Here is a 22477-nt window from a genome sequence, read left to right as displayed (position 1 = left end):
GCTGTCTTATTTTTTTAAATTAAAATATATATTTAAAAAAAAAAAATTCAACCCTCCCCACTTCGACCTGGACGCCTTCCCGAGCCCCAGTGACCGCCACACAGCCGACGGACACGGCTCGGGAGGATAAAAGCCGTTGAGGTGCGGCGGTTGGGACCGTTATCCTCACGCAGGTGGGTGAAGGGCGGCGGCGGGAACGACCTAGGCCCGGGCGGGGTCTGTGAGGCGGTGCAGCGCCCGCGGAGGCGGGCGCTGCACCGCCTCACAGGCCCCGCCCGGCCCAAGCCCCGCCTAAACCCCTCCTGGTCCCCTCTCAGCCTCGGTCTTCCCCTTCCCTTCCCCAGCGCCATGCGGTTCTCTTCCTGCGCCGTGGTGCTCCTGGGGTTCCTGGGGGTCTTGCGCCATGGCGGCGCCTCAGGTGAGAGCGGCTGCGGGGAAGGGGAGGCGGGAGGGATGAGGGCCGTGGCCGCCATTAGGCGGTTGGAGGGTGTTTGGGAGGGCCAGTGTGAGCCCAGTTTGTATCGGGGAGAAGGATGGTTTGTGGTTTTTGGGGTGGTTTTTTTTTTTTTTTTTTTTTTTTTTTGGCCAGGTCGACGTCTAGCAGGATGGGAGGGGAAGGGGCTTGTTGCGAGGAGGGGCCTGCAGAGCCTTTTGCGGGGGTGTCTCAGGCAGCGGTGGGGTAACGAGGGTGTATCGAGGGTTAAGCAAGAGTGAAAATCAAAGCGAAGATGCAGCTGTCTGCAGAGCTGGAGAAGAGTTTTGTATGTTCGCGGTTATCTTAATCTTTGATGTGGGCAGGGAGAACCCGTCCCCAGTCCACCCCCCTCCCCACCTCGTTTTGGTTTTGAGGTTTTTTTTTTTCTTTTTTTTTTTTTTTTTCTTTTACAGCTTAATTGCTATGAACGCCATCAGTTTAACTCTTGCGAGCTGGACTGATTTTAACCGTGCTGTTGCAGGGATACGGCACGGGCTGATGAGTCTGGTGTAGAGTTGTATTCCTTCTGAGGAAACAAAGTGGCATTCACTCCCCAGGAGTTCGTATGAGAAAGGGAACAAGGTTAATAGCGGGATTTTTTTGTTTGTTTTTGACCACATACAGGTGGTCGTGAGTTCCCAGTATCTTGCGAATTGTGTGTCGAAAACCACTGTTGCTATATAATTAAGGAAATGAGTGAAACCCCCTAGAATTTGGAGCTTGGTTGCTAAAATTACTTGTTGGTCATGCTGAGGTAATCTTACTTTATTTGGCATGGACTTTTTCTTGTAATTCTCCTGTGTTGTTGCATGTGACTAAAATAGGCATCCAGAGGTAAGTGTACTGTAATGAGTATAGCTTCTGAAGATTTAACAGCTGCTTAGTTTTTTATTTGTTCAGATAAAGGAAAAAAATAACTAGTTTTCTTTTAGAGATAAGTAAGCAATCCCTTATGTTAAGGCAGATATAAGCCTCATTTTCTTAGTTTTTGTTTACTTTTAAACTTGTCTCTAGCGAAGCTTAATAATCCAAAAGGAGAAACCTACTCTTGGGATACTTTGCAAGGCTGCAGGACAACATTTGGAATCAGTCTCAAGTGTGGGAAACATCTTCCTTCCCATTCTCTTCCTCCTCCCCTTGACAGTCTCATGCCCAATATTTTAGTGCAGAGCCAAGTGTTCCCTGCTTTTTGCAGGCCCTAGAAGCTTAGGCTTGGCACCTGATGGTGGCAAGCAGATCTGAGAATGAAGGCTCAATGTCCTTAGGTCTTAATGTTTATATTAAAAGATGCTGACAAGCAATTTGTCTGACAGACTTGATTGAAAATGGGCCGTGTGTTGAGTATTTTTTTACAGTATGTAAAAGGGCAGACTGAATGTGGGACTAAGCAAACGGCTTTGCCTTGAAGGAGTCTGTTGCTGTATTTTCTTACAGACTCAAGGGTGGAGGAAAGTATTTTCCTCATGAAAAGCTAATAGGCTGTGTAATTTGTGTACCAATGTCTAACTGATCATTAGGCCCTTTCAACAAGGACATTTGCTTGATGGTTGTCTTACTTGAAATTGTCTTGTGGTTATTCAGTCTTGGACACTGAGGTTTGCAGGGATGGGCTCTACTGTCTCCTAACACTAGAAGATCCTGCTTCAGTTTAAAAGGGCTGATAAGTAAAATCTATCCATGATGGCCTGTATTACCTCTCTGGGGTTCTAATGGGCTGCAGCTCTTCAAACTAAGTATTTGTGGGGAAGTGTTTTATGTATCATGTTTGTTACTTCCCAGGGAGCTCCACCTTCATGAAGCAGGAGTGCAACTGGCCTTGTTTAAACAACCTCCTGTGGATGTAGCAGTGTTGGAAAAATGAAAGGGGGTTTATAGTGTAGTCAGGCTTGAGCAGTGCCCTTCTTGCAAAGGGAACTTATCTGGATGAACTTGGTTTGTGCTAGCTGTTTAGTCTGTGCAGAGACAACATTTTAAAATAAAAAGTTCACACAAAGCTATTCAGCTGTCTGAATGTATTGGACAGCCTATCACTTGCATCTTGAACTGTTGTGCATCTGGGCAATAAGTGATGTATTGAACAACAGTGCCAGCAATGTGACTGAGGCCAGGTCTTGCGTGTTCTGGTTGTTAGTCAAAGTGGATTACTAAAACTGTAAGTAGGTGAGACAGGTGGTACTTCCTTCACTTTTCAGACTGTGAAAGACCTCATGGCATCTATAAGTTGAACAGTATAGACTTCTGGGATGGGAGTGGTGCACTTCATTGCAAGCTACGTTCAGTGACACTGTCTGCCTTAAGCATCAAACTGCTCTAAGCATGAGTCTTAGTACATATGCAATTAAAACTTAGAAGCTTTCCTATCTTCTTGCTTCTATTGGTGGTGGGTGGTGTCTTTCTCTGGGGTTTTACTCGTGTGGGCAGACAGAGACTTTGTAGCAGGACTCTGCTATACATCCATGTGTGCACGGCCTTACTAGTCTGATATAACACGTCTGCTGGCTTTATTCTGTTAAGTAACTATATCTTCATGTTTTTCCTATTCAAAGTAGTTCTCAGTCTGAGCTTGCATTTCATCCTCATTAAATGTCTTCATGTGACTACTTGTTGACATATTCCCTGCGCTGGAAGGTTCTTCTTAACTCTTAAAGCTTATGTAAGGTGGTTCTGCATATCCACTGTAAGTTGGTTGGCGTAGAGTAGAAGTGCATTTTCTCTGACTGTAGAGAGAAGCTCTTTGAGGCAAACATACTGTGTGAGCACAAGTCTGTAGGTAAAGACTGTTCCTGCATGGGCAGTACTACATTTATTCAGTTGTGTTTCTTAATGGAAATTGGACTGCTCGGTGTCATCAAGAACCCCTTATATGGTTAGCTGTTTATTGATGATAGGGAATGACAACTATTGGACCTGGAAGTGTGATTTACTTAAAGCATCAAATGAACTGAGAGCTTGGCACTGAATCAGCAGAATGGAAATGGTTTGAGCTGACTGTTGCTTGTTGGGGAAACTGCATATTGCAAGGAAGGGATACTAAATGATTAGGCTCTGAAGAGCTGACTGCCTTGTTTCTTAGAGTTAAGAGTAAGGACTTTTGATCTCAGGAGAGTTCCAAGAGGTTCAGTTCCTTTGCTGTCTTTACTGGTTTTTGCCCTTCATGTGGGGAAAAATATACAATGTGGAGTGGCAGAGTGGACTGTTGTCCACCTCTGCTCATCAGGTCTTTCACATACTGGAATATCTGTGCTCCTGTTCTAGTGTTGGCAGTACTAGTCTACTGAGTAATACATGTTTAGTACTTCTTCTTTGCTCTGCTCTTGCTCAGTTTCAATAATGCTGACTTCCTTTAAGTATGTTTTCAGTTGATAGTATCTGTAATAGTGAGGGTTCCTCTCTTGTGTCAGAATAGTTTTGTGTTAGATACGTGGTGGCTGCCATACTTTTCTCTACAAGGCAAGGAAGAGAGAAGATAGACTAGCATCTTACAAAGTGCTTCCAGATCTCCACTGTTTGAAGCAAATGAAGCAATAAAAAAAAGCTGGCATGCCTGGAGTTTGTTCTTGGCTCTGTTACTGGCTTGGTGGGTGAACTACCTCCCTTCTGTGGTGGTGTTATCTTTGCTGCATGTGCTGCTGAACCTGCAGTCCTGTTTGGTGTGCTATCTCCAGTGAGATCAAGCTTCCACAAAGAAGCTTGCATGTTGTGGCCAGTACTACATGTTTGTGGAGGTCTTGGTATCTGTCCTTCAAAGTACCTTTGACGGCACTGAACTCTGTATGGTTCAAGTAGTCTAATGCCTGCCTGAGAACTTGCAATAGCAATGGGCCTGATGAGTTGTGAGTTAGTTGATTTGTCTTGCTCTCCATGCTCCCTTTGTGTCTCAGAGCACCACCAGAGTCTTTTTCAAATGACAGAAAAAAAAAGAAGGCTGGAAAGGTGCTGTCGTCTGTGGCTGTATAGCAATTGCTCTTCTATCAAACTTCTTAGAAGGTTCTGGTGCTATGCAGTGCATGTGAACTCTCCTTTTAGTCATCTTTCAAGCCTGGCTAGAAGTGTGGCTTGTGGAGCCTGTGAACAAGCTGAAAAAATAATCATCTGATTGATGTAGCCATTCTTGTTCTTCACCCTGAATCTATGCTCTTCTGTCCAGACTTCGGTTTAAAATGTATGTCACATGCCCTGTTTTAGGAGCAATTATGCACACAGTAAAGCAATGTAGAACACCATGTCTTAATCTACCACACTAATTAAACTTGAGAGAGTGTCTCTGACATTTAGAGTCTCATGATCATGTTGAAGTAGTGGCTGCATGTCTTGCTGACGAATCTGTTCTTATTTATGCAGAGGCCTCTGGGTATGAGTACAAAGTGAAGGTGAGAAATAAGACAGAGCAATGCAGTTTTATCCCTTTGCTGTAGAGCATAGAGAGGGTGTATATGGTTTCAGCTTTTTTCTTAAAAGAACATCTAAGTGTGAGCATCTTGCAGTTCAGGAAACTTCACTGAAGTTCTTAAATATAGAAGAAAAATATTTTTCCTGTATTCAAAGCTTTGACTGCAGATTTCTGAGTGCATAGATGTATAGTCTATGCTAAATAAAAGCATTCAAAAAGCATTCATACTGCTAGTTGCATTTCTGGTAGAGCTTGAGAGCTAAGGAGGAAAGAGGCCTTGTGAAGGGGAGGCTATCTGAATGCTGCTCCAGGGATGCTATCAGAAGCTGAAGAATACTCAAAATTGTGTGTGTGGTTTTTTTTTTCTATCTTTAATTTTACATTAATTACTGTTAGAAAACTTGGAGTAGAAACTTTTTCTACCTTAACACAAACTGCACATGATGGAGCAAAAAAACTGAGGATTTCCCCCCCCTCCCCCCTTCCTAGGTGGTTTATGATCCCCATATTTCAGCTGGGGTTTTATTGGTGATGCAGTATCAAATCTTAGGGGTGAGCATGTAAAGGTTGAAGTTAGCAAGATGAAATGAGTTAGTTTTCCTACCTTTCTTCCTCTGCTGTGAGATGAGTGGAGGAGACATGAGGGTAGGAGCTCATTTCTCTTTATATATCATCAAGAGGCAAAGAAACTGGCCAAAGATGCTGATTCTTGGCAGGGGAGTGAAAAATAACAGTAAAGGGTACACAGTTCTCATCTGAAACTCTGTACCCAGTAGACTGCATCCTTTCCTTCTTTCGGATGGGAGACCACCAGAGTTATCAGCAACAGTGTATATGGGATGGTGCTGTTGATTACTCTGTGCTTCTGTTGGACTTGAGAGTATCAACCCTTTGCTCTGGAAGAGGCAGCTTTGAGGAAGTGCTGAGTATGTGTTTAGGCTTGATAATTTTAGGTCTGCTGGGCTACTGTGTGTGCACATGAGGGAGTTCAGGGAAAGACCTGAAAGGCATTATGCATGCTCTGCAAGCATGTAGTCTGCCTGCTAATCAACAGCAAAAGAGAATCTTGTGGCTTCTGTAGAGCTGCTTCTCTTTCCTCCCTTGACATCCCCTGTCCCTCAAGAGCCCAGCACAGGGAGAAATCAGGCTTTCTTGCAGGACTTGAAGAACAAGTCAAAGCTGATTCTCAAAGAATCTTACATCCTAGGTCATGTGGTTCTCATTAAGTTAAAATGACAGTGGATCATGGGATTATGCATATTGTAAGAAGAAATTATCTTGATTGTGCGTTGGAAAAATTAGTCAGTTTTTAGGTACAGAAGTCAGAGTCCAACAGTCCTAGTAATTAAGAATTATGTAGGAGCAAAAGACATATTTGACATATCTGAAAGTGGGTAAGTATACATATGTAAACTACAGATTTGAATCTGTATTATAGAAGTTGACTCCAACTCCCATGGTCTGGGAATTCACCCAGGAGGTCTAACAGGTATTGAGCAAGTTGACAGGCTAATACAAGCATGCTCACCTTTATTTGCGAAGGACCAAGTAGTCCTCAGTATCCTCTCTTACTTACTCTGCTGAATGTTACTTGCTGTTGATTGCAGTAGCTGGTCAGATGCAACAAGTGTCTGTTGCTGATGAGCTCAGCTGTATCCAATACTGAGCTCTTGGCAGGAAGTGCTGCCCTGTGTGCTTAGGTGAGTGCTAGGCTGCATGGTGGGTTCTCTAGCTGTATCTGTTCTTGTAGGTATAGCTCTGTGTATGGTAGTCTCTAAAACCTTAATATGGCTTACAGGGTGAGAGTAGCATAAAACATAGTCTTGCTCTGTTCCCTGCTGGTTAATATTGGGCTACTGGAAGCTTCCAGGTTTGCTGTGGTAATTGCTTCCCTCTTGACAAAAAAGTGCATCTTTCTTTTCCTGTAATACAGGTCTTCTTGAGCTCTCCCTGGGAAAATTCAGAAATGTGCTACTTAACCAGACCAATCCAGTGGAAGCTGTAATCAGGAATATTGCAAGCAATGTGACTGTTGTTATTTTTCAAGTACATGCTCAACAAAGCGATGTGGTGATATCCTTTGATAAGGTATGGTAAGAGTGTCACTTCTGTTCTTAAGTGCTACTTTTCTTTCAGCAAAGGAGTTGACTCTGGTACAAGTAGGAATATAGAACTGAAGCTGTATAAATAATATTAGTAACTTACCTGCATGACTCTTAGACAGTATTTTTACCTTCAGAAGTCCTTTCTCATATTTATATGTCATAGCTGCTATTTTGGAGGACTAAATGCTAAAGGAATTTCAGAGCTGGCTTGAAAATGTTTCAAGGCTGCTCTTTCTTGGTGGAAGTGGTGCTTTTAACATGTGACTGCTGACTACTATCCATCAGCTTGTCAAATTAAAAACAGATTCATAAGTATTTGCCTTCTACACAAAACATGATCACTTTGGGATGTTTAGCTGTCTGCTGTTTATGTGGCTTGGATCTGTCTAGTACAGATATTGATGCCTTGTTACCCCAGCTGCTTGTCCTGAATCTAATTGGTGACACATGGAGAAATTCCTCCATAGTACTCCAATGAATGCTGCTACTTCTAGCCCACAATATAAGTATTCCTACTGCTATACAGTAGCCTTGGTTTGTCCCACTGTTACTGGGATGCAATCTAAAATACTGATTTCTGTGGTGCTGTGAGGCTCTAAGTGTTATTTGAGCAGAAAATAAACTAAGCTGAATGTAGTAGATGGAGATCTAGCTGCCATCCAGTTTCCCTCTCCCCAGAAGTGTCTTCCAAATGAGAGTATTCTGAGTGTCAAGAAGTATCCTGGGAAGCTTGGGAGATGAATAACCTGTAACACAAGTGACCCATCTCAGACATCTTTATACTGGTGAAATAGCTAGGATCCCAGGGTTAAGGCATTAGTGTTACTAATTCAATCTTTGATTAGCACTGGTAGAATCTTCTGCTGTCAATTCAGACCCTCTTTGCATTCATGAGCCTTATCAGGCCAAAGACTGCGATGCATAAATAACTGTATTGCTTTTAGGGTTTACTTGCCTCTAGAAATATGCAGCTGAGCCAGACTTTAGTCAAAGACACTTTGCCTTAGAGAGCTGTGGCCTTCTTGGACAAAAGCACATTTTCCATGCTGAAAAATAATTTGACTGCAAATCAATTGATTGTTCCAGCTGTGTGAGTGTGATACTGCCATCGCTACCTGATCTTTCCTCAAGGCTCCTGGTTCTGAAAGGGATGATGATGGTAAGGATTGGGTTAGTAGCTGACCTAGCCCCAAGCACTTTTTTCTGGCATGGTGAGTGTTAAGGCAGCTGATGGAGATAGTGAGGTGCTTCTGCACTTTGGTTCCCAGAATGCTCTTTAGTAGTATCTCACAACTTTTTGTGAGGGATATTCCCATCCTTTTACACCTTTACTAGTCAATCCATTGTTGTGCAGCAATGGACTTCAACTAGCAACTAGAGTTCTCTGCAACTTGTTTGTGATTATTAACTTTTATCAGTCTCCAAAGTTATCACTTGAGGTTTTGAGTTTGAGCTAGGCAGGGCATGGTATCAGATGTCACTCCTCTTTTCTATCTTCCTTTATTACCAGCTAGCGAAGGACTGAATACCTCATCTGTGGCAACTGGCACTGAAATGTGTACCCTACAGATTTGTGTCAGGAATGACTCCTGTGCTAATACAACAAGCTGCTGTAAAAAATCTTATCAAGAACTGCTTGTTTGTATAATTTGTTTCTGTCCAGAATCCATCTGTGAACAGCTCAGGAATTGGAGTAGACAAAGGACTGGTTTCCATCCTTCGGCCTCAACAGAGTGTATGTACGTGGTACCTTCGATCGCTGGAGGCTAGCCAGGTGCTCAGCACTGCTATCTCTATTCCCTATAGGGAGAAAGGTATGTTCTTATTACTTGTTAAGGGAACAGCTCAGCTTATTAAAAGTTAACTATGAAACAAAGTGTTGACCTTTCAAAGGTGATGTTCTTACATAGTGCTAACATATGATGGAAATGCCAGAAATTATTTTGAAATGGGCTGAAAAAAGTTTAGTATCACCACTGAATTGAGTTGTGTGTAGTATGTACTGTATGGTCTTGTCACGACTTCAGCCTTAGAGTAGAAAACTGCTGTGCATGTGTGTTGGGACCTGTCTTAGCCTGCAGTGAAACAACTTGTGTTGTCTGTGGGACTAGAACCTGACAACTTCTCAGCAAGCAGACTATGCCTGCAAGTACTTACATTGCTGAGGTCTTAGAACTCATGTTCTGTAAGGGGGAAGTAAAAACTACTACAGCTATCTTTTCTGTGTTCTAGATCCTATTCCTGGAGGCTGCAATCTTGAATTTGACTTGGAAGTGGATCCAAATATTTACCTAGACTATACATTGGTTGATATACACATCAAGTTTGCCCCTGCGAACTTGGGATATAGCAGGTGCGTGGAAAAACGTCGGTGCACTGACCAGCACCTCCTTTGTCCTATTTTTGGCCATAGTCCTAAAACAAGATTCTGCTGGAAAGGCTGACCATGCAACTGGTCGCAGGAATCTTGTTTGCTGCAACAAACTGAGAAGTAAATGAGGAAAAGGAGGAGGGGGAGAGGTAACGCAGAGAGATAAAAGTTGAGAGTTGCATTTTGTGGGAGAGGTTATGCAACTTCAGATGTGCAAGCAGTCAGCAAATACTAGATCTTTCCATTACTCATAATGAATTAATCTGTTTGAGGAACAATTGTATATTATAGCAAGTTTTAGTCTGTACTGGAGCATGATAATGACCTAGAGGTTTGTCTAACATAGAGCCTTGAAGTTACAAGGCATTATATCCTGAATGGTGCTTGATGTCATGGATGATAGGCAGGGAATGGGGAAGGCTGTGTTACCAGAGCTGTGTGTATAGCACACATGGGAAAACAAACAGCGATGCTGTTATCTTTGGCTGTTGTGACCTCTTAGAATTCTTGTGCTAGTTCTTTATGACAACGCATAGGAGGCTTCTGTAAATTTAAAGGCAAGTACCAGCACAGACACTACCTCTGTCAGGGTAGTTTTGCGTAATATTGCCATAATCTGTGCTCACAAACATTTACAGTCTAGTTTTGAATTAGTTGCTGGTGTTAACTTCCAAAGAGTAGGAGCCAAATACTGCAAACATGGACAGGTAACTTCTGAAAACTAATGTTAAGATCTGAGGTGTTTGTACTGGGCATGTAGCTAATCTCTTTTTAATTGTAGAGGAGCAAACCCACCATCCTGCGATTCAGGGACTGGTCAGAACTCCAGATGGCGACTGCGCTATGATGTCTACCAGTACTTCTTACCAGAGAACGATCTTTCTGAGATGGTACTCATGAGCCACATACGGAAGATGTCTGATGTGCGAAGTATCAGAGCTAATGGCATTAAAGTAAGTCTGAAGCATTGGCGAATCAGGGATGCGGCAGCAGTACTGTCTTAAGTTTTCTCCTTCCCTGTGCTTGTCTTCTTTGAGTGGTGACATAAGCAAGCTGCTGATGTTTCAGGCTTCTTGCTTGTATCTGTGATTTCTGGCTAGGAAGTGTACAATGAATGATGAATACAAAATGGCAACCACTCTCTCTTGGGATAGAGGTGGCTAGTTAGCACAACCTGAAATGTGGCAGAATTGAGGCTTCTTGGAGTGGGCTCTAATATTAGATAGATGTTAGTGACTCGTCTGTAATATGTTTGTCTTGCACTCTTTTCTCAAATAAACATGCTTTTTGTGGCAGTGTCTTCCTGCTTGCTGAGAACTGCTTTAGCCACAGTGCTCCTTCAGTGATGCTGAGGCCAGCTTGCCTATAGTGGTACTGCTACTGAGTCTACTGAGTGCCTGTAAATCCAGAAGTTGAGCCATTTCTGACTAAGACTGATACGGTCTCCTACGATGGCCGATAGATGCTGGAGACTAGCATCCTCAGATGCTGAGAATTGGGCAGGGAATGCAAGGAAGAGAGGAGGGAGGAGAGTATAGTGGAACTGGACTAGAAACAGCTCCCATTTGGAGTGGCATAAAGAGATCTGATAAGCAAGAGCAAACACTTCCTGCATGTTTACCCCCCAGAGATTGGAATGGACAGAGAGGGGAGGATATCAGTGGCCATGACCTGTCTGGCCTTGGCAGGGAGTAGAATGGTGGCCTTGCCTGCTTCAGAGGCCAGACCTGGGTTAGCCTGACAGGGAAACTGAACTGTGTCCCCAAATGGACAGGAGCAAAACAGTGGGAGTAGGAGAGTCTTTTCCCTGGCAGAAATCATAGTAACGTTGGAGGGAATGGAGTCTGTCCTGTGAGCCTTTAATGCTTTGATTGGTAATACAGAGAGGATTCAGAATAAGAGAGCTCTTGCCTGCAGTTCTTGCTGATAATCATCTTCGAGTTGCTGAGTATTCCCTCAGCTGTATGGACACATCAGCATGCCAACAGTGATAAATGGTTGCTTGCAATTAAAAATACTCTTTACTGTTCCAGATACTTACGCTGACCACTGATGACAAGACCAATGTCTACTTTTCCTCACTTCCTGGGCAAGGTGTGATCTACAATGTCATAGTATGGGATCCTCTTTGGAATACTTCTGCTGCCTATATACCTGTGCATACGTATGCCTGCAGCTTTGCTGACCTGGTGGATAACTGCTCTTCTCTCAGTAAGTTGGGACTTGTACATCCTTGCCGACTCATTTTAAGCTTGTGCTCCAACATGCTGAGTGATGCTTTTGAGATTTCCTCTTTTTTTTTTTTTTAAACGTGTGAAAGAGCTGCTTTGTATACTAGATATATCTTGTTACTTTATGACAGAGCCTACCTGATTGAGGAGAAATTCTAGAATAATGAAATAAGACTAAGGAGAACTATTAGCAACTGAAGGTTTTACTTTAATGGATGTTTAATATGTGACTTGCAAATATATCTTATGACAACATGAGAAGTTATCTAGGCTAAACCCCTCTTCTCTAATTCAGAGAACTAGGAAAATGTGTTTTACTTGTTTCGGATACCTTAAACAGCAGAAAGAATTTTGCCTAGCAGACGGCTGAGCCATACTGGGGTGTTGCTGGCCCTTTCTGTTGCATGGGGACTGTATTAAAGTGAGACTATGGTGAAGGCTGCAGTGCTGCCTCAGTCACTAATCCTGTAGCGCTGGTTTTTATAGGTGATTGGATGTCCCTTTTCTTAAAGCTGAGCAGAGAACTTTCAGGTAAAGCTGTATCAGTATTATAAACAGCAAATTACAGCTACTTAACTAATTATTACAAAAGCTTCAGTCTTTTGAATAAGGAGGAAGCTTTTGATTTCTTAATCAGACCGGAACTATTTCATTATTCTGTTGGAGATCCTATCAAGATAACTGTTAGTTCAGGCATTGCAGATCTGCTCACATGGTGTGTCTGAAGGTGTGGCAGTTATCACGTAGTCAGACTCAGTGACAGCAACCTGACCTTACCTTAGTCTCCTTGTTGGAACTACTAGGTGGACTGCTCTAGTAACCCCTTCTTTCTCCTTGTAGGCAAGCTCTCTACCAAAGTATTCTTCACTGCTCTTGCTGTTCTTGGTCTCTTCACTTGCTTTTTTGGACACAGATTCTGGAAAACAGGTACTGAATGTTGGGGTAGTTTTTTTCCTCATAAGTCTGGTTGTAATGGCATTATTACTAACATTCACTTAATAGTAATTATATGCCAATTAGGTCCACTGCTTTGCTTTTACAGGATCAGAGCTTTTAAGCATAGAGCAAGAAGTTTCTGCTATGCAAAGAACAGAAACTTAGAACTAGGGTGCATGCTGGGTAATATAAATATGTAATTTTTGACTATTTGCAGTGCTTGAGGACACCCCTTTCCAGAATAAAGTGTTGTCTACCTTTCCTTTTGTGCTTCTCAGCCAGTGAGCTGATATGTTCTTTCCCTGTTGTAACATGAAGACGTACTGAAGTGGGCTTGGTAGGAAGCGATATGACAGCATACTAAATCTTTTTTCCTTCTTCCCTAGATTTATTCTTCATGGGCTTCATATTTGCAGGATTCTTCTTCTTTGTATTCATTACAAGGGTAACTGGCCTTGGTTACGATGGTAAGTAGATGTGTCAGGATACCTTGCACTCTTCCTAAAGTATTGTTGTTACGAATCCCTTAAGTAAAATCTCAGTTGTGCTGCTTGTTGGCCAGCCTTAGGAAGGATAGGAGGATGATACCTGGGTGCTCGAACTGAGCTCGGATTGCTATAGTAGCTGAATGTGCAACAGAATAACTGTTGCTTCCAATATTAAATAGTGATGCGGAGTTAATAGCTGCAACTATAGAAGACAAATCTGAGTATCTATCCAAGGCAGATGCAAATTTCCAGAGTTTCTGAAAACCTGTAACGTAATTCCTTCCTAATTATTTCGTGAGTGGACCTCAGATTCAGTTTTGAATGCAAGTTTCATCTGTAAAATGACAGAGTGGAAGATCTGTCCTGCTTGTTAGATTGGCAAGAATTAGTTCCTTGTGTCTTTGTCCTACTTCATAGTTACTTTTTTGGTACCTGTGCATTAGCTATTGCAACCATAACTGCCCTGGGAACTCAAGGGTACTAATGTACATAGTAGCAAGACTTTAATTCCAGCGCTATGCCACTCTTTCAGTGGCACATCCTTGGTTGCAGACTGGAGTCAAAGTGAAATGCGTGAAACAAGTATTGATACTCTTGTTTAGCTCTTTGAAAATAGTTTTCATTAGGTAACAAAATCAAGCATGTCAGTAAAGCTGCTGAATACATTATTGCAGTAACTGAAGTCTTTTGGTGTTAGAACTTCCCCTTTTCTTTTTCAGTGCGTCTTATTCTGACAGCAGTAGCTGGAATTATTGGAGGGCTTTTCCTGGTTGCAAGCTGGTGGAGATTTGGCTCTGTCCTACTCTGTGTGTTTATTATTGGACTTGTGCTGGGATTTCTCTTTTCATCGACAGTCTTCTTCACTCCACTAGGTATGCACTGAAATACTCTGCTGCAAAGTGCTGGCTATTAAGTGATGTGTTCCTGCTGTGTTACAGGGACACTGCAAGGCTCTAAAATGAATGCCACTATCTGGTTTATCTTGGTGTTATATTTAACTTGCCATTTCCACTGTTGGGTGGAATAGAGATGTACCTGAAGCCTTCTTTCAGGTGTGCTATAATTAAAACTACTTAAGGAATCTGCACTCGTGGGAAAAAGAAAATGCTTATTCTGAAGAGGATCTTCCTACCTAAGCTGCGTGCCATCTCAGCAGTCTGACACCAGCTCTGCTCCAGGCAAGCACTTGCTGTCTGTCTTGTTCTCTGTTCAGAACAAGTCAGAGTAGAAAATCTGCAGTCTAACTTGGAGGCTTAAGGCATAAAGGCATAAGAAAAGCTCTTGCTATTAATTTTCACCATACTGCAGTGCAAGGCTCTGGGAACACTGCACTGTAAGAGTCAAACTTGTATTTGCAGCTGGATTGACATCATCAGGGTCTTTAGAATGACTTTGTTAAGAAAGAAAAAAATAGACAAATTGCTTAAAAGCAAGCAAGGCTACTGAGCTGAAATCCCTCTTGGGACATCAGAGCATCAGTCACACTGCTTTCTCTGTTGTAGTTTTAAATCTCAAAACTGCTTCTACTTAAGATCCCTTGGTGGGACAGTGTTTCATTCTCCAGCCATCTGTGTTTGACTCAAGCCACACTCCTGTGACAATCTGTGCAGTCCCTCATTGCTCTTCATTAAAATAAAACTGACTCAGCTGGGGATCAGCTTGTCCTGTCTATTTAATTGACAGACCTTTAGAAAGCAAGGGGAGCAAAGTAGTGTTTGAGTGTCTTAATTACTTTTCCTAAAGCTGGAAGAGTTTGTTGCCTTGTGTTGCTGTGATGACTGCACTTGCACCATACTCTAGAGTCAAACTTGCATAGATACAAGTTATAGACTATAAGCCTGTAGAGGCAATAAAATGGCTTCTTACTGGGCAGAAGCACTCTGGTCCTTTTCATTCTTACCAGAGGTGTAACTTCATCAAAAATCTTTGTTTCATGAACAAGATCTGCTGTTTCAACACAAGAGTACAGGGCCTGTACTCGGCTGGGACAGTCTTTTCCTATTCTTGTTTTGAGTAACTGTGATTAAGGTGCATCTTAATTAGAATTTGAGCTCAAAAGCTAACCTCTTCTACACTATACTCTAGACATTTCTGAATGTACAGAATCTTTGAGGGGGAAAAAGTTCACCCTCAACCACTTACAAAGAAAAGGGAATGTTTTACTAACTAGTAAATTATGTGTGGAATATGGTGTCTTTGCAGGAGACTACAGGGTCTTCCGTGATGATGTTGTGTTCTGGGTGACCTTTTCTTCTGTAGCCTTGATGATTCCAGTGCTTTTTGTTGGCTGTCCAAGAATTGTGAGTAATCTGCACTGTCATCTCAGGAGGAGGGAGGGAGGGGCATCAGATACAAATCTTAATGCAAAATGTAGTCCTGTGGGATATGTATAGAAGACTTAACACAGCTTCATGAAGCTCAGCACAGGACCAGCTCTAAGGAGTTCCTTTTCAGCCCTACTTGTGCTAAATGGTCCATAAGCAAAGGAATGACATTTTTGCAATGTTGCACGTAGCATCCACTAACATGTGCATTTAGTCAACTTATGCAGACATCCTTCTAAGACAGCAGAACAGGTGTGTGCAGCAAATTTGTTGTAGAAGAACTGATACAAAATACTGCCTTAAGGAGGAAGGTGGGGAATAAAGAGTGTTTCAGTCTCCTAAAGCTGCTTTTTTTTTTTTTTTCCTCCCTCTCTAGCTGAACATACTGGCCTCTGGAATAGTAGGCTCTTATGCAGTTATCCTAGCTATTGCTTGTTATGTCTACACAAGTCTTGCTTACATCACCTTAGACCTACTCAGAAGGGTCCTCAATAATTACTTCAGCAGAGCTTACACCAATGTGCCTTTTCAAACAAATGGTGAGTACTGCTCTTGAGACTTTTTTTTTTTTAAAGAAAAGCCACTGCCTCTTTTGTTTCATTGTAAACAGTGAGTGTAGGAAGGGATGAAAGGAGAACACAGTAAGTACAGTGTGAGATTTAACACCCAGGTGAAATTCTAGTCCTCCAAAAGAAATGCTGAGTAGACTCAAAGGTACTAACCTTCCAGCAGGTGGTGTGTGACAAAGGCCCTTGTGAAAGGTGCTTCCCAGCCTTGTACTGCCACCTTGCTGATGAGTTTGCAGAGTGGGCAGTCAAAAGGCCTAATATGGTGACCAAACAGGCTCATGTCAACTCCATGTGTGTTCTTGCCTTTGCATGGAATTACTCTAGGTGTGTGAGGATGCAGAGACAACACTTCATTCCTTTCTGTCGCTGAACTTTTTCAGTGTGCTTGGACAAGGAAGTAATGTTCTGCTTTGATATAGGAATCTGTTTTCTCTTTTTCAGACTTCATTATCCTGTCAGTGTGGACAATGCTGGCCCTCAGCGGAGTAACTATGCAGCTTCGTCGAGAAAGAAGTGAAGTGCCCTTCCCACCACACCCGTATATCACCTGGAAGCGGGAAAGGGAGCGCAGAAGCACCAATGTCTTAGACCCTAGCCACCATATCCCTCCCCTAAGAGAGAGGATCCATAACAAGCTACTGCATATCAAAGAGTTTTTTCAGAAAGAGCAGTCAGCTGGGGAGAGAACTCCATTGCTTCTGTAACCTGCAAATGTCTGGTGGGAACAGAGAGGAAGAACCTGGGAATGGTGAGATAAGTGATCACCAAGAAACCAGCCAGTGGTGCAGGATTTACTACTGACAACTAGTCTTGCTTAATAAGAGGACTGTATTTCCCCAACCTGGAAGAAAAGTTATCTGTCCAGTACACTACATCGTGTTTTGTGACTCTTTCCTCAATGGCCCACTCAGCCAACTGTAACGTGTATGTCTAGCTGCAGAATCTTGTACTAATGGTCAAGTACAGGTATTTATCTTGTCGTGATCTAGTTTGATATTTAGGTATGTGGGGTATAAAGCAGCCCTTAAAAAGCAATCTGTACAGTGCTGAGTCTTCCCTCGCAGTGTGGAAACCACTGCAGAAATATTTCCTGACTTGCTCCTGAAGATGAGCAGTCTGTCAAACTGTGAGGGGTGAAAGATAAGGACCATACACAGAAAGAGTTGTTCTAGCAGGAACTGAAGTATCACCTTCTAATATAGGTACAAAATGTGTGGCTGCAGACACAATTGTTTCCAAGAAGTATTACTGAGTCTTGCAAGCTAAACTGAGTGACTTGAATTTGAACTGCACTGAATTAGTTGTTGTTAAGTGTGCACACTGGGGCTCAGGAAGTGGACTTGATCTGAGACAAGAAGACTTTGTCCCTCACTTTCAGATGGTTCTGTAGCAAGCTGGTCATCTGGTCTCTGTGCAGAGATGACTGCTAAGAGAACGCAAGAGGTTGGCTGCCTTGTTTGCTTTCTGAACAACCTATGACTTGTTTCTGCTCTGGTATAATCTTTTTTTTTTGATGGTGCTGTCATCATAAAAGAAAAAAAAACTAAATGAGCTCTTTGTAGCCAATGGCAGTTTTTTTCCTAGAATTGGTTGAAACACTAACTATTTTTAATCAATATATCTTTTAATTTTGCCATTAAGGGGTGAAAACAGCATCCAGCTAGCAAAATACTGACCAAGATTCATGCTGACTGAATGTGTTCCTTACCAATTTGGATTGCATCTGCTGAAAACAGAATGTAGTATACAAACAGATAAGGGACCACTCTTGTGTTCAGTGGAGGATGGCAACCTCCTGTGGTGGCTTTATTCACTTCCTTAAAAACAAAATGAACAGCCACGCTCAAAATGCAAACTGGAGCATTGTGGTTTTGGCTCACACAAACGCATGAGCAGTCCTGAGGCTGTCCTTGATTTTACCTGCCCTTGCCCCCCTGTGCCCATTCCTGGTCTTCAGGTTCAGTGTTTACGTGGTGATCTGTTGTGTATTAAATGATGGCTGAAGTCTTGCATCCTGTATCTTGATGCAGATTTTGGTGGCTCTTCCTTATTCTTCTCACAATCTTTGTACTTCCAGTGTGGGCAGCAAAGTGCAGAGTCCTTTCTCTCTGAAGGTGAGTGGCTGTTCTGCTACCTTGATGAAACCCCCATGAGTGAATACCCTAGTGGTGGAAACTTAAGTTCTTGGTCACCACTTTAAATTCTTGCAAAGTATGTAAGAACTCTGTAAGGAAAATGGTGAAAGAACTTTATCTGTTAATTTATTTGAAGGTTAAAACATCCTGGCAGTAGAAAGGAGTTAATGACTTGAATGAATTAATTACTCTGCTGACTGGCCATTTCTCTTTAAGGAGTGAAAGCTTAATGACATCATATCTGAGGTGACTGAGCTGATCTGATGTTTAGAGAGACAAATCCTATGATTGCTTGAAGCTGGAATATCTGCCTCAAACAGCAGAGCAAGGCTGAAATCCTGCAATTTGGATCTTGCTGTGCTGTTGTGTGGCACAGGGGGATAAATGAGGAGCTCTTTCCCTGGCCTCTGGCGAGGGATGCTTGCTGGCTGCCCTTACCACAGTGATACTGAGTGTGTCTTTGCTATATTTGATGGCAAGTAGCAAACACTTATTTGGTATATAAATGCTCTTAAAGATGTTTACCTTGGGTTTTTTATAACTGCTGTGATTAACATTGTGGAAGAAACAAGTTTAACTCTATTTTCTATATCTTTTATAATAAAGATGTCTTTTGAAATAATATTGGAACTAAAGGGGTCTCTTTGAATTCAGTGATGCTTTTGCAACTTAGCTTCTGCCTTTGGTATTGTAGGGATAGTTTGTTTTGAAAAATTTCTTAGTCCCTCAAGGGATGAAGTGGTGGGGGGAGCTCAGCTGACCTGTTGCAAGGACTTACTGTACTTACAGTGACACCCAGAGGCTGAGAGTGTCTGTTTTGCATAAAACCAGTGAGGAAGTGTAAAGTCCAAAGAGGCTTTTTATAGCTTCATCAGACAAGGTTGTCAAAGACAAAGAACAAATGGATGGTTATTGTCTAGTTCTTAAGTAGAAACTAGTCTGCAAGATCATGTAGGAAGTCTATATGGCAGAACTGGTTTTTGAACTTCTTTTTTTGAGATCTTGACTTTAAGACTTGGTTTTTGTTTGGTGGTTAAGCCATAGGGTGTAACAGTGATGATGATCAGAAAACGCTGACTGCTCCACTGGGGTGTTAAAGGGGTAACTTTCAAGGCTGCTGTTGTGTAACCCCTGAGGTAGTTGCAAGAGGAAAACTGGATCCTACCCTGCTGTGCCTCTGTTCTGACTGCAGAATCTCTCATTGGAAGAATTTACTGCCTTGCTGCATTAGCTGTACTACCTTACAGCTTTGCTAGCTTAAAATAATGCTACCTAATACTCCTGTGGTATCTAAATCTAAACCATATTCTTCTAGGTAACGATTCCCCTGTAAAATCAAATGTTTTGAAGTCTTGTAAACTGGAGCTTTCTGGACTATGATGATCTACTTCCTGCTGCTGTAGAGAACGTCCTGCTTTGATGGTTCCACTACACTTCTTTCACTGAGTTTTCTCACAGCAGTCTTTGCTGCACTTTCATAATGCTGCAATGATCACATCATAGTATTTGTCTTCGGTTGTTTGTAAAGCTTTCCTAGGTCTGCATGTGTTCCAGCCCCACCTTAAATCCACAGGAGAAATTTTCTTCCTCCTGCCTCACTTTCCCACCTGTTCTAACTTCTAGCAGTTAAACAAGCTGTGGCACAAGTGGTCTAAAGGATGCTGATCCTTGAAAATAAACAGATCTTCCTTTGTTCTTGTGGCTCCTTCTTCACCTTAAACACAAACCCAGCCTGACTCTGCTGCTTCATGGAGCACTACATGTGTAAGGCAACTTGCCTACCTGCTTCCCCAAATGTTCAGAAAGCATGACTGAAAATAAACAAATCATGCTTTCTATAGGTGTACTTTGGAAAGGAGGAGGACAAACTCTGTGCTCTCCTAAGCTTTGTGTTTTCATTTGGGAGTGGCTTATGGGAAATCATAGAAGAGGCCCACAAAACAGAGGTTTCTTCATCATCTCTGCAGTTGTGTATCCTATGCAAGTGGTATTCCTTACTGGGAAGAACGGTGTGGTGTAGATCTTCCAATGTAATAGTTCATGCTGCTAGCGCTTGGTGAGAAGAAAAGGTATTAGTTGTTGTTCTTTGATCTTCTCAACTTGGTAGAAATACGCTGCATGCATCAGGTTATAAAACACTCAGAACCATTTAGGGGACTCAGCTGCTGGGTATTAATAAAACCCATGATAGAGACTTTGGAGAAAACTTTGGCTTTGTTTAACACCTTGCCATTTGTGGCTGTGAGCCTAGCTTTAAGAAACCTGAGCAGAATGTGAACATTGTGGAGTGCCAGTCTGAGACAAGAACTCGGTTCTATGAAGTACACTGACTGGCTGACTTCTTTCTGTCGGATACAGCTCTCAGAGGAAGACTTTAACGTGTCCTGTCTTGTTCAGTGACTTGCTTTCAGGTTGTTTTGCTTTCCTGTCTCTGAGGCACTTAGGCATTGCCAAAACTGTATGATACTGTCACAAGCACTGCATACCAAAATAGAGGGTAAATTGGTGCTTAGTTTAAAACTGCTTGAGGGCCAAAATCCTGTTACTACCTGGCACAGACATCAGTGCTCTTCAAGAGGGTGTTTTTATTTTTAATTAGAAGCTAAGGACTGAACTTGGCTAACAGGTAGGTAAAACTGCTGATATTCCTAGCAGGGCCTAGTCATGAAGCTCAGCCAACTGCAGTGACCTGTGGTGGCATTGGGTTTTGATAGGAGAGAAAGTATTTTACAATTTGCCTGTTTGAGTGCTGTGTGTTGCCTCCACTCTGGTCTCTTCTATGCCCAATATGAGATCTGTTCCTCACTGCTGCTTTTGGATGAGCTTCTCAGCTCTGGAGCTCCTGAGGAGAGAGAATCATAGAATGGTTAGGGTTGGCAGGGACCTTCAAAGGTCACCTAGTCCAACCCCCCTGCAAGGAGCAGGGACATCTCCAGCCAGATCAGGTTCCTCAGAGCCCCATCCAACCTGGCCTTGAATGTTTCCAGGGATGGGGCATCCACCACCTCTCTGGGCAACCTGTGCCAGTGTTCTAACATCCTCATTGTAAAAAAATGTTTTTCCTTATGTTCAGTCTGAATTTGCCTCCCTCTATTTTAAAACCATTACCCCTTGTCCTTTCACAACAGGCCCTGCTAAAGAGTTTCTCCCCGTCTTTCCTGAGTGTGGCCATCCAGACAATTCTTTATCAACAGAGTGGTACATCTATCAAATATCTCTCCTGTTTAGAGATAAGGGTGTCAAGCGAGACAGTGTCAAATGCTTTACACAAGTCTAGGTGATGCATGAGTCCAGAGATGCTCACAAAGAAAATCTTCACTTCCTCTATCAGATCTCCTTAAGCAGGCCCTAATGTATTTCTTTTTAACCCTTTAATTTTTAGGGGACTAGGTTAGCACGCTCCTGCCCCTCACCCCGAAGTATCACATGTATGTTTTGGCTTGTGTCTAGGCAGCAGACTGGGTTAAAATCATCCTGCAGCATAGCTGACCTTGAGCTATTGCTCATCCACTGCATCTTCCTTCCTGCTTCCCTAACTAACGGCAGGTTACCCTTACACAGCCTTTGCTGTTCTTCGCAATAGCGAAAGAAGTAAGTGAGGCGTAAAGAATTTTTTTTAGTCCCGTCTGTATCTGTCTTTTACTCCAACCTGCAACACGTGCCAAAATAGCCTTTCCCAAAGCCTTCCTCTTGCAAATTTTCACTGACACTTCTTGCCCCAGCAAGGCTCTCCAGCTTTCATGCTGTTCTCACTTACAGCTGTCCCTTATCTGAAGACACTTAGAAAGAACAGGAAGCCATTTCTGAGAAATACGCCCCATTATAAAATGTGCATTTTTCATTAAGCCTTTGATCTTTTCATCTCCCTTCCTTGCAGCAGCATGTTGTAGGTCTGCACGTGATCTTTGCAGTGATACTTGTGGTGGGCTTTATTATAACTTTGGTTTTTGGTCATTTTATCCAGCGAATAGTCAGAACGGGAAGCATTGAGCTTTTGGGAAGTAGATATCCTACAAAAGATCCATGTGGGAAGTGTTAGGTCAACGTGTTCCAACTTGGCTGCTGAGGTGCATCGATGGATCTTTGCCTATTTTGTCTGAATCTTGTAGATACTCACCTGATTAAGTTGTCCCCTCCCACGCCTGATTAATAGGTTTTGGTGTTTCAATTTTCTTTAGAAACAACAATTCAAGTACCATTTTTGTTTGTTCAAGCAGATGCTTGTTGTTTACAATTTTTTTTTTTTGATAGCAGACCTGCTAGCACATAGCTATAGGCAGACAGTTGTCTCCTGTTTGAGTGTGCAAGACTTTATGCTTTAATGCCTGCTGGAGGAAGACAACCTCAAAACAGAGCAATAATTAGCTCAATTTGGGGTGAGAGGGAGTGGGAGGAAAAAATGTTTCTATGTAACTTACCTCCCTGCTTTAGAACTGGATTTTCATAAGTCTGC

At 42.5% G+C, this 22477-nt stretch overlaps 1 protein-coding gene across 8 annotated transcripts in view; it reads left to right on the top strand.

Annotated features, from left to right (window-relative positions):
* The window catches only part of TM7SF3 (transmembrane 7 superfamily member 3), a 36547-nt gene continuing 14070 nt past the window's right edge, over positions 1–22477 (top strand). For 4 of the 8 annotated variants that reach the window (XR_015259867.1, XR_015259866.1, XR_015259870.1 and 1 more), the window contains exons 1-12: positions 309–418; positions 6799–6953; positions 8634–8784; positions 9203–9323; positions 10123–10294; positions 11375–11552; positions 12413–12499; positions 12895–12975; positions 13716–13868; positions 15199–15296; positions 15697–15859; positions 16331–16855. Coding sequence is in view for 2 of the 8 variants with exons in the window: in XM_086757026.1 (XP_086613152.1) it covers positions 349–418; positions 6799–6953; positions 8634–8784; positions 9203–9323; positions 10123–10294; positions 11375–11552; positions 12413–12499; positions 12895–12975; positions 13716–13868; positions 15199–15296; positions 15697–15859; positions 16331–16593 (1692 nt within the window). In the remaining 6 variants the exon portion in view is untranslated. Of the gene's footprint in view, positions 174–308; positions 419–6798; positions 6954–8633; positions 8785–9202; positions 9324–10122; positions 10295–11374; positions 11553–12412; positions 12500–12894; positions 12976–13715; positions 13869–15198; positions 15297–15696; positions 15860–16330; positions 18647–22477 lie in introns of those variants that run through there. The other 4 variants (XM_086757026.1, XR_015259872.1, XR_015259869.1 and 1 more) reach the window with 4 other exon arrangements.

This window comes from Chlamydotis macqueenii, chromosome 1 (assembly GCF_036417535.1).
Source record: "Chlamydotis macqueenii isolate bChlMac1 chromosome 1, bChlMac1.mat, whole genome shotgun sequence".
NCBI classification, from domain to species: domain Eukaryota; kingdom Metazoa; phylum Chordata; class Aves; order Otidiformes; family Otididae; genus Chlamydotis; species Chlamydotis macqueenii.
The sequence above is the reverse complement of the archived record's forward strand: the minus strand, read 5'-3'. Positions and strand labels throughout refer to the sequence as shown.